Here is an 11,988-nt window from a genome sequence, read left to right as displayed (position 1 = left end):
AATATAACCTCTGTGGTTATATTTAATATTAAAAGTATCTCATATTACATGGGAATATTGGGAAATTTTCTCATATAAGATGTATGATCGAAATGAAATTTTAGTGCAATGACAAAGTTTTACAATTTAGTTATCAGTTAAACCCAGACAATAATTTTAATAAGTACTATGTTTTCCTCAATAGAATACTCTTAAGAATACAAATTTTAACATGATTTCAATATTCTCTTTAACTCTCCTGTATTATTCATGTTCATCACAATTTACATCTTACACATTTAAAATTAAAATTGGCGGTTTTATCTGGCGCGAAAACTTTTACATCCGGTTCCGAACAACGTAATTTTATTGGCTACTAGAGTTTCATACCAGCCAATAGATTTCAAGATAGACGATGTCTACGAATGATAGGGCTGAAATGCAATGATCACGGGCTAGCAGTCGGCCATTTTTACGAAATTTGAAAACCGAAAGCGACACTATTGGTTAATTATTGGGACGTCATTCTATTCGATTGACGGAGCTGCGCAAAATAAAATAATTTTTGACTCTCACTCACTCATCACGGCTGCCATGTTTTTTTTCATGTGGGGTGTGTGTATATTGATATAACATGATAATTTAACCCCGTACAAATTGTTACAGGTAAGTCTTTTTGATATCTATAATAGTTTTGGTACACCAACGCGGAAGTACGCCATTCGTCCTCAGTGAAAGTGCATCATGTAATACTGTCGCCTTCTTGTGAAATTGCATCGTATCCTCTCGATGTTACGAGTATGACTCAGTGTAAAACGACGATAAAACAAAGTGCCGCGCGAGATCTTTGTTGATTGATAACTACTAGATTATGTTCTGACGCTGAGGTTCCAAGAGGCTATGTACGTGCTATAAGTTCTAGCTGTCTCTGTAGTGACGTTTTGGCGCCATCGACCCATTTAGCGCGGTGGGGCGAGCATGGGATTTTACGATATTCTTTGTTTTTAACATCACAATGACCTTTGTAGTGTAATAACATACTTAATATAACTCACTACAATTTCACAATGTTTACTTTGCAGAAGGGGTGCACCAAGTGCGTCATTTGTTAATAGCTAGTGACAATGCTATCGCCCACAATTTATTAAACACGAAAAAAGCTGCCTTACAAATAAAAATCGAACCACTAGCAAAGACTAGGCCAAAGAAATTAATGATGTATTAGTAAAGAGGCATATAAAGGATCGATTTTAACACACGGCCCTCGGCGATTGAAAAATGGACCTTCGATTTATGTGCGTGATGATGTTATTTGATAACGGCAGAGATTATTACGAGCAGAATGCGTAAGCATAAGAGAGAAAGTCAGGCGGACGCCTGCTGGCCTGCCACATCCAGAGAGCTTCACCCAACTCCAAACCTTATCATCTGATACCCATACTACAGGTAGGTCACCTTTCAATAACATACAGTTATAACATCTTAGTCCTCAGGAATAGAATGCATGTGAGGTATCATAGGTATCACAGTTTATTTTGTGGTATTCATAATACTGTTCATGTTTAAAGGCGATGGTTATCACTTTCTATTATTTAAACTATCATCTTCTTTGTTATTCCATGTTCACAAAAACAACTAGGTAAATAAAAAATTACTGACAATATAATGTTATTTTTATGTGTATTATGTTTTTTTATGTATTCAAAAGGATAACATGTCATTAAACTTCTGTCAGGTCAACTTAAAAGCAACCAATTGTAATAACAGTTGTCTGTGGAAAAGAAAATTTCTCAGTCTGATAAAAGCAGGTTAGGTACCTATTAGAGTAAATGATAGCTAATGCTATCATCAAATTCATGATAATATAATCATGAAGAATAACACTTTTTAATTTGTTAGCAAATAGATAGTTATTGACAGAGATGTGTATAGAGACTAATTGTATTTTTTTACTATCTCAAGAGGATATGCAGTGCTCAATTACATTGGAAAGAGACCGTAACATTGGAAATATTAAAATGAAGACCATTAACAATTATAAGAATCCTTATAAGAAGGTCGGTCTCCAGTCTTTTAGTATAACAGTTCATAGGCAACATTATTATTAATTGTAACATGAGTATGATAAACAACTTGTGTTTATTTAAATATATAGAGATGCTATTGTCCATGATTAAACAATATGAGATTCCGTGGTTTGTGGGGGAGTCCCAATGTTGCCTATGAAAGTCAAACAATATTATTTTAATATCCCCTTTAGTTGCCACACTAGTTTGGATGTATTCCGTTTTCCTTTATTTTATTATCCCAGTATTCACACAATCTATTTACATATGTAATTATTATATTCACAGTATTATGAGGATTTATATTTATACACATTTAAGTTATAGATAGTGCATGATTTACATAATTGTCATAATTTGTCATTTAAATATAACAAAGGCTTGTTTTATTTTTATATCCATGCTATCTAATCTATATTTATAGAGAATCTGTAGAGAAGTCAATTCTTTATATGAAATATATTTCCAAAATAACTATCAGAGGCTGATGAGTGATCGATACTGATGCCAAAAATGCAATCAGTAAAATTTTTGTCTGTCTGTCTGTATGTTCGTTATAGAAACAAAAACTACTCTATGGATTTTAACGAAACTTGGTACAATTCTTCATACTCCTGGGCAGGTTATAGTATACTTGTCATCAATATAAATAAGCTTATTTTACCTAAATGCCGTCTGCACAAAATCAGTAATTCATTCTATGGTAATTGCATAAGATTTTATAATAAACTGCCGGAATCTGCATTAAATCTGACAGAGAGGCAGTTCAAATCTTATATTAAACAATTTTTATGTAAGAAAGCCTATTACAGGATAGACGAATTCATAGATGACAACATATCAAGTAAATAATTAGTTTATTAGCATACAACGTTATAATTTTATTTTCTCATTGCTTTCTTGATTTAATTGATTAATTTTAGAAATATGAAAGCGTAGCGGTTTTTTGTATTAATTGCCGCATGCATTCTTATGTAAAATGTGAATACTATAACTATCAGATGGCAATTGTGAGTAGCTTTGACGTGGTCTAGTGTTTTGAGTAGTCATGCTCACTAAAATGTCCAGACTTGTGGCGGCGTGGTGGGCCGGGTCATTGGGCTCCCTAAAATATGGTCGAGCGCAGTGATGGCTGGCTCATCCGTCATACTCGTGAACGGGTGCTGCTTGTAGGGACTGGTCTGCTCTAATCACTATGACTGATTTCCTCTTATTAATTGTTTAACCAGTTGGTTATGTATTCAATTTTTTTTTTCTTTTTGAGTATTTAATTGAATTAGTGCTAATTGGTGGTTTGTAAAAATGTAAAATAATAATAAAATTATTTAAAAGAGCATCACGCAAGTTTCTTGCTCGTTCTTCTTGTGATGAGACAGCTTTCCGAACGAGCGGTAAATTAAAAAAAAATGTAATGACTTTTCAAAAGTGCTTCAATGTAAGTTTATTTGAATAAATGATTTCTATTCTATTCTATTCTATCATGCTACGATCAATAGGAGCAAAGCAGTGAAGGGAAATGTTGGGAAAACGAGAGAAGTTACTCCATTATTAAGCTTCCGTTGCGTATGCAGCCTTAATGGCCACTTTTTAAAGTGTAAATACGTCCACCTGTGCGAAGCCAGGACGGGCTGCTAATTAATATTTTAGTTAGCAAATTGGTATTTAGATTTGTTTTATTTCAATTTAAAAGTTAGTGCTGCTTACAAAAACAAATGTAATTCCTTAACAACTTCAACTTTAAATAAATGTCACCATTAATGAAAATCCCATTTGTAAATTTAAGCCTTATTTCCCACTTACATTTGTAGAATTTCATATAACACTTTAGTTCTCCAGAATGGCAATGCATGAGAGATGCTATGGGCAGCATAATACAAGGACTAAGATTTCATTAGATTGTTTTTTTTTTGTTTGCCATTTCAAATAGCATAAAAACTAGAATTAAACACATTGTATATGAGAGTTATTAACCTTATTTCATCTTTTTTATAGTGTCCATATTTCATTTCAGGAACCTAATATTGACAATATTGTTGATCAGCTGTGTACGAGACTTAAAGACATCAAAGATCAAGAAGGTGCATCACAAGTAGGTATGCCCACGTGTTCTATAGAACAAGCTGAGGCTGTACGTCGATATTACGCTGCCTTTCCGGCTCTGAAGAAAGGTGAAGAGTCTCCGCTGCAGTATTATCTGCCGCCGCCAGCGTGGTGTCGCAAGTCAGCACCAGATAAATTAGTCAAAATGCAAAGTGAAGTATCAATTTCAAAAGATTGGAACACAAAAAATAAAAAGTTTTCTTCGGGTAAAGAGCGACGTAATTCCTACCACGGTCAAAGAAAGGGTAACAAGAAACGCTGCAACAGTTATAGTAGGTCCTTTGAAAGCAAAGAGAGCTTGCCTGAGTGGGTTACTCACGAGGGAGTTTGGGACATAGAAACTCAAGATCCTGTTAAGGAGTTTATTAGAGCTATAGCATTAGACGAAGGTTACGGTACTTGCGAAAATACAGTAACTGACGAAATTAAGGAGATAACGGGAGTTAAGCTGGGAATGAATGAAAACATGGTGCCAAACTGGGACGACAGTCTTGATTTTGATACAGATTGGATTATCACTGAAGATCTAAATCCAAGAGTTAGAACTCCGATGGAGGAAGAGCTGTATGCGAAATTCGAAGCAAAGTTTGATCGTAGCATTGAAGCCTTGTGGTCAAAGGACCAAAATACTCCTGATGATGAGTATCAAGATCTTCCAATCGACTTTCAGGATCTCCTCTCGTCCCCCTCCGATCATCTGTTTGCCGATCCGTCCGCCGAAAAGTGCAGCCTGATATCTCTCACCGAAAGCATATGGTCTAATGATGCTACAGATGCTATAATATTCGACCGTGCCGAATCTCCGACGAAAATCGCCGAGGCGTTGCATGATCGTTTCAAGCCACTCAATCTCGCCGATGTCGCGGAGCCGCCGCCCTGTCCGCCGCGCGTGCTCGAATCGCTCTCGCTCTACGAAGGCGACGAGATATACGACGCACTGTCCGCCGTAGCGAAATCGATGCGATCTTTCACCGCTATCAATCACAGCCGCGATCGGAGCGGCTTCGTAGAGGTGCCGCCCCGGCGGCACCCTCGCAACGAGACCGTCTCGCTCGTCGTTGAGACGAAGCTCGTAGAGGACACGCCACGAGCGTCCGCGTCGCGTGAGGACTTGCTGACATCGTCCCGTACGCATTTCAAGCCCATCCGCCGCGAGGCAGAGTCCGAGGCGGCGCGCTACGCGGACGGCGACACGTTTGACATTCGCGGCGACCTCGACGAGGTCGAGTTCAGCCGCAGCGAGTCCGGGGGCATGTACTTGACGAGCTCCCTCGAGCGGTACCTCGAGTATCGCACCGGGAACGGCATCGATTACGGGCGGCTGAAGCTGACGGCCGCGCAACGCTGCCCGGACCTCGACGACCCCGGATTCCGGCTGCGTTTCCCGATGCGGCAGCTGGACGCGGCGGTGCAGACCGACCGGCCGCCGGACGAGGCGTGGGCTGCATGCGAGGAATGTGGTCAAGCCGCGAAGAAGATGCGCTCAAACATAGAGAGCATCTGGGGGGAGGCGGGCTCGTGCGACACTTGTGTGGCCCGGCCGCCGCCCTCGTCCGCCGCGCCGCCGCCCGACGAGATGCGCCGCGAGTGGGAGGAGTTGCTGTCAGACATCAGCGCTGCGCACGCGCAGTACATAAGCGGAGTGGAAACGGGCGCGGGCGCGGAAGCTGAGGCGGGCGAGGAGACCATGGTGAGCACGGCGGAGTGCCGTAAGCGACGGCATAGCGCGGCGCTTCGTTGTATGGCGGCGTGCTCGCACCCGCACGCTCGTTTCCTGCGATGTTGCTCGGCTGCCATGCACCGGCCGCTCACTCGCTGACCGCCGAAACACGTTATTGCACGTTGCGGATATTCGGAGTTTATTCATTATTCATAATTTTCTAATTGTATTATTTTGTTATTTATGCCATCAGGCAATAATACTCGTGGATGCGATTACTGAGACATTTGGTAGTAGCAAAAACAGAACTGCATGCTTAGTTTTGTTTCTATTAATGTTTTATAATTGAGTCGCCTACAGTAACATTTTGTTGCTAATTCATCTTGGTCTGTTTGTTTTATATTAATAATTTTTATTGACGGTTTTCATTTTTTTATGTGAAAGTTACAGATTACTAACAATGTACTATTGATGTCTCAGCAGCGTGCTCCACATTCTTTATTCAGAAATCATACTAAATATCAATTAATTTATGATAGATTCGGTTTTAATTCATTGTCAGGTGAAACAGATTAGGATAAACTAGCAATTGCTGGTGATCTCAATCTGTGTGGGCCCTAAACACTAATTGATCATATTGACACAGTACGTAATAATTGAGCGCCACTATTGTTCGTTTGGGATACAATGTTTGTACACATTAATAAACGAAATCTAACAACCTTCCAATTTCATGGAACTACGGTAATTGTTACGTAAATACTGTGTCAAGGTGATTCAGTTTTGTTTTCTTTACCGTGATATCAGGCAATCTGTATATTTTCGCTCCTTTTTCATCGATTATATTATAAAATGTAGTAAAAACGAAAATTATATATTATTATTATTATATTCTAGAATTTCAACACGAAATGCCGCCATGAATACGCTTGAAATTTTATTATAATTTCATGGCTCTATTTTACTCTTTCAAGTGGCATTAGAATGAAAAAGTTAGCAATAATAAATAGGTTTAATTAGCGAAGCCTTGGAGTTATGTTTTCCTGGTTGCATCGGCAACGTTCACGTGAAGGTTATAAATTGCTAACATATCTTATGATTGTAGATATTGTTGAAAGGAATATATGTAACATTAATTTTAGTTCAATGTTTTCTTTGTAGAGGTTTCATATTGATAGAAATGTTTGATGGAATGCTACGTCTTACTGCATTATATCAAAATATTTGGTAAAGATTGTATAATGTACGTAATTGATTGATATTGATGAGCGAAGTATTGGAATTGTTATGAATTGGACTCTATGATTTTTTCTTGACTTTCCATGTTAAATTTGCATTGTGTTCATAAAACATTCATATTCTTTTGACGTATATATAACTAGAGGTAGCATTTCATAACAAACATATTGGACGATTCTAATATAATTCTTACAATAATATCGTCCCCAGTTGTTTAATAATTTGTTAATGTAAAGCGTAGGTATTGCAGGTATTTTTTATTTTGTTAGTATTTTTCGTTTATGTTTTTTTGGCAATCTAAATTCATTCTAAATTTTATATAAATAAAAATGATTTTTGTTTACTGTTAAAAATAAAATTAAACAAGCATTGACGTGAGGAGATGGATAAGGGCGCATCTCCACTTTGCCAGTAGTGCATACCTTTTTGGTATTCTAGATTGTTCCATATCAATAAGGTGGGCACTGTTGCAGCTTTGCCACCGTTCAAAACCAGTCGAGATGCGCCTTCATGTGTCTACGGATTGTAAATCGTGTTATATAGTTGGCAGGTGGACGATTTGTTTTCAATGGTTTGTCCATTTTGTCGTAAGTTAACACGCGGCGATTTTATTGAATAGCCGCATAATATAATGGTAGGAAGGCGGGCGTCCGTGGCCGCAAAGACACAGTCGAGGAGACCGCGCCGCTCAGCCGTTTAGTGGTAGTTCGAGGTGTCAAGTTTTGTATGAAGTTGGACAATGATAGCCGGGGGCGCCCAGTGCTGCCCCCCCTCGTGTGTCGGATGAGGGTGATGAATCGTGTAGTAATTGTGCTCTTCGATAGGAAAATGTACAGTCACTGTTTAAAGTCCCGTCGTCGCTGTCGGTGAGCGCGTGTTCTATATAACATTACGACTTCTTGTAGCACAAGAACTGTGAACAGTGACTGTAATGAGATGTAATATAATTTACAGCTCCTAATATGGATTGTAACAGTTCATATAGGCGTAACTGTTATTATAGTTTATGTAATGCATAAGAAATGTATATGTTATATTTTTATTTCTTGCGGGGTCCGTCAAATCGTTTTTACGATTGATGAATGTGTACAGCTTGGCGCTTTTGCGGTGCTCGTAATATCGCCATTCTGTACAGCGCTCCATAGACTAAGTACATTTCTATTAGTGTTATCGCTAAACCTACGGTCGGACAAAAGAAATAATTTATTCACCTAAAGTACGATACAACTGTGTGAGGTATCACTACTTGTTATAATAATATCTAGTGGATTGAAGGTTCGAAATTACCTTCAATAGTTCGACATGTGTGCAATTGACATTTGGAACTTTTGTTCTTGGAACTTCGCTAATAGAAAATTAAATGTACTTGGTTTAAGGAGGTAGACCCCATATGTCCTTATTTATTTCATTTAATGCCTTACCTAGTTACAATTTCCTATAAAATTTTAATATTCTTGCAAACTTTGCTATTTTACGTGTCGTGTTTGATATATTTATTTTTCTGTAGTGTGATTTACTTCTGTTTGTAATAACTGAAAAGGGAAAAATCACCAAAAAAAATTCATTGCATCGGAAAGGCTGTTATTGTATATATTTACTATATTGTGAATTAATGTATAGACTATTTCAGTTCTTATATTTATTATGTTTGTTAGTTCCGTTGACTTCAGTATCTGAAGTGGATACATTGACAGTCCACTGAATATTTTATAACCTCTGGAAATTTTACCAGAACATACGTGTAACATTCATTATATTTATTTTTTAAACATTTATTTAAAAATTAAACGTCTGACAGTTTTATGACCATGAATAAACAGAAATTTAAGTATAGAATACGATTTGTAACTGCATTCATAGATTTATGTAACCATCTTATTGTCACACTATTTCAGATATTGAAGCGATCATTTATTAATGTCTAAAGTTTTATCGTTATATATGGTTGGGTATTTTTTAACTTTTGTCAACTAATTAATTCACGTTCATTATTTTGAGTGTCACGGTAATATTTTTCATTTTATACTCTCATAAGTTCATATTATATTGTACTTATTCCATTAACGATATTCGATAAAGGATACCTCGAAAAAAAAATTATAAAAATAAAAAAAAAATATAATAATATAAAAATCATTAGATACAAGTTTGCATATAATATTATATTTGATTATGATTCAATCTAATGTAATGTGCCTATGCACTTGATTATCTATACATCCGGATCATCTATGGATATGTATTCGACAGTCGGTCGAGTGCAATTGTGGTTTGCAATGGTTATTTACATGGGGACTGTAGTATTGACGCGAGATCGAACCGTTGCAAACTTAGCTTTCGTTATCGATAAATCTATTAGAATGTATTTAATCTGCCTGAATAGCATAATAGATCATTTTATTTTAATAGATGTATTGATATCGTTGTAAAATCTTTAAAAGCATTCGCATGATTTCTGTATGGGGAAATACTATATTGCAGTAACGGCGAGCGAGTGTTTTTAAAGGTCGTATAGGTCCCTAAAATCGCAATCTAACTTTAAGCCACCAGATTCTTGGCGAAGGAGCTTTTAGCTCAGTAATATTGGTACCTATTTGAATATTTACACCTTTCACAGTCTGTTGATTATTTTATGAAATTAATGTCGAGAAGAGAGCAAAGCATTTTTCCAAGAAACCTTTTGAACACGTAGCTAAACAAGCACACGTTTGATATATCAAAATGTAATGACAAAATTACAAATATTGCATGTAGTTGTATATTGAAATTCTAAATATTGTCATGCTCTCCTCGAGAAACAAGTCGGCTTGTAACCGATTGCTAACTGTGCCCTTGGTTACATGCGTATTTGTTTACACATCATATCAAAATATATATATTCTTTTTTTGTTTGAAATTTCTTACCTAAAACGATTAGAGCTAAAAATATGTTATAGGCCGGGGTAGGAGCAGTTCATAAGGGATTTCACGTCTTATTTTTGCTAACGCTGTTTATAATATTCACTGCTATCTAATACATTTTCCTCTATTGTTATTAAAGTGTAATTGCACATTGCAAAGTCAAATGTATCCATTTGGTTTCTTCATTGTTATCTTACTATTAGATGAATTTTCCTATTGATAGCTATTGTATAATTCTATTTGAAATTATAATCCTTGTTTTAATAGAAGTGGTTATCCCTGAAAATAGTTACCATTTTCATAATTTAGGTTGTGCTCACTACTCTGGTTCTTGCCACCTGTGGGAAGAAATAAAGTAAACAATCCACATTATGGAGTTTTTTTTCTATAACCCTTTTTGTCCCAAAAAATATTCCTTTAAAACATCCTAAGGTAGTTCTGTATTTTCTAGATTTTTAGTGATGTATTGTATATCGGCTCGAGATATTGGAAATTAGAATAACAATAAAGTAGTGGGCGAAGTGGCCACTCGAGAGTCAAAAAGCCAAACTTGACGCTCAGCTTTCGATCCTTTTCTGTCGTGTTTGAAGAAGCGAGAGAACGCTATACAAAAACCACCGTTTACACTTTCATCCATTGAATTGCACGCGGTGCTCTGTCGTGCGCGAGACGCCGGTTCGAAACTTGAGTCGTCCGGTCTTATCGTCAAACAAAAATAATTATTCAAACAAAAAGGAGCTCGTGTTATAGAAACTGACTTAGTGATATAAGTATTCAGTGTTTGGCCAGCTTTTGTGAGTGCCGAGACTGTTGCGTGTACAAAAGCCTGATTTTCTTCAAGTTTGGTGATAAGGTGAGTCTGAGTACAGTTTTGAATTGGATAATATTGGAACCTTCAGATGTCCTGTTGAACGATTACGGCTTTTGTCCGTTGCTAATTTTTCAATGTATCATAATTGGTGAAAAATAATAAAACCTATAAATATATTCTTTATAGAACAGAAAAATAACCGGATGCAATTCAAGTTTATTGATGAACGATAAGCTGTAAATTTTTTAAGATTAACAGACCATTAGATTTCTCACATAATTAAATAAAACAAAAGGCTTTTACCTTTCTTCATGTCTCGGGTCATTTTTTTTTAGATATTTTGGGAGAATTTTAGGATTATTTAGTTTATCACGTCGCGTATCCAAATGCACAGATGTTCAGAACATCCGAGTTTAATTGCAAGAAACCTTACACCCGTTCGTGTTCAATACACCACTCTGGGGTCCCTATGTATTGTATGTGGTTTATAATGCAGAGGTTTTTGCAACTTGAAATGACAAACAACCTAACGGCCCACCTGATGAAAAGTGATAACTGTCGCTTATAGAAGTAACTTCCATGCATGTTACGGCTAATGTATTGCTATTCCCCAAGATAGTAATTTGTCATTTTATGCCTCTGAACCGGTATATCCTATCATTCAAATAGAAGTTCAGTCATGTAAGCGCATCAACTTAGGCAGTAGTGATATAATATGTAGGTTTTTGTAACGTGGTGAAAATGGAATAGTTACTCCTGCGCTATCAGTATAATTAGTTTGACGGGGAACTAGTGAGGGATAGTAGGTAAATTAGCCCAACGTTACGAATTCATGGGGAATTGACTAGGACGGTTTCCAGGGGGATCGTATGACAGTCAGCCTGTTAGAGTATATTGCTAGCAATAGTCTCCATTACAATATCTTCCCTCTATTACAAGAGGTAGGTAATTAATGTTATTCCCTTATTACCTACAGGGCTAAAATAAATATATCGTTGCGTATATAGGACAAAGTTGCGCGCTTTGTGATGCAATTTTGGCGTTTCTATTGATAGTATTCAAAGTTTAGTTATTGCGAAAAGGTGTGGGAAACCAAGGTAGGTAATTAAGTAGGTACTTAGGTATTTTCTAATAATGCATTTTGAGTGCATTAGTGCCTCACAATAGCTATTTCAGTTAGTAAAGTTTATAACTACCTTCAAGACATAAAAACATAATTCGGTAACTAATTT

The 11,988-nt window shown here is 36.8% G+C and overlaps 2 protein-coding genes across 4 annotated transcripts in view; both read left to right on the top strand.

The window, feature by feature from the left end:
- Positions 1 to 487: 487 nt before the first annotated feature.
- LOC113509777 (uncharacterized) lies at positions 488 to 10,317 on the top strand. 3 transcript variants are annotated; one of them, XM_031910719.2, is made up of 4 exons: positions 488 to 645; positions 1,062 to 1,425; positions 1,942 to 2,036; positions 4,057 to 10,317. In XM_031910719.2, the coding sequence occupies exons 3-4, from the start codon at positions 1,947 to 1,949 to the stop codon at positions 5,962 to 5,964; spliced, it is 1,998 nt and encodes a 665-aa protein (XP_031766579.1). In that variant the 5' UTR covers positions 488 to 645; positions 1,062 to 1,425; positions 1,942 to 1,946; the 3' UTR covers positions 5,965 to 10,317. The 3 variants fall into 3 exon arrangements, with proteins under 3 accessions (XP_031766579.1, XP_026748997.1, XP_031766580.1); XM_031910720.2 differs by lacking the exon at positions 488 to 645 and adding an exon at positions 725 to 881; XM_026893196.3 differs by lacking the exon at positions 1,942 to 2,036.
- A 243-nt stretch (positions 10,318 to 10,560) lies between these two features.
- Positions 10,561 to 11,988, top strand: part of LOC113509602 (leucine zipper putative tumor suppressor 2 homolog) — a 106,485-nt gene continuing 105,057 nt past the window's right edge. Inside the window, exon 1 of the mRNA XM_026892958.3 lies at positions 10,561 to 10,798. The gene's annotated coding sequence lies outside the window, so the exon portion shown is untranslated. The remainder of the gene's footprint in view (positions 10,799 to 11,988) is intronic.

The sequence above is a fragment of the Galleria mellonella genome, unplaced genomic scaffold (genome assembly GCF_026898425.1).
Source record: "Galleria mellonella isolate WM207_F2 unplaced genomic scaffold, CSIRO_AGI_GalMel_v1 utg54, whole genome shotgun sequence".
Classification (NCBI taxonomy): Eukaryota; Metazoa; Arthropoda; class Insecta; order Lepidoptera; family Pyralidae; genus Galleria; species Galleria mellonella.
Note: the sequence above shows the minus strand (reverse complement) of the source record. Positions and strands in the feature narration are given on the sequence as shown.

What these genes read in the sequence shown, in the direction of transcription:
- LOC113509777 (XM_031910719.2), top strand. Translation starts at nt 1,947, where the DNA reads ATGCAGTGCTCAATTACATTGGAAAGAGACCGTAACATTGGAAATATT. An exon ending in ATAAGAATCCTTATAAGAAG is followed by an intron (nt 2,037 to 4,056) that starts GTCGGTCTCCAG and finishes ATTTCATTTCAG; the next exon opens with GAACCTAATATTGACAATAT.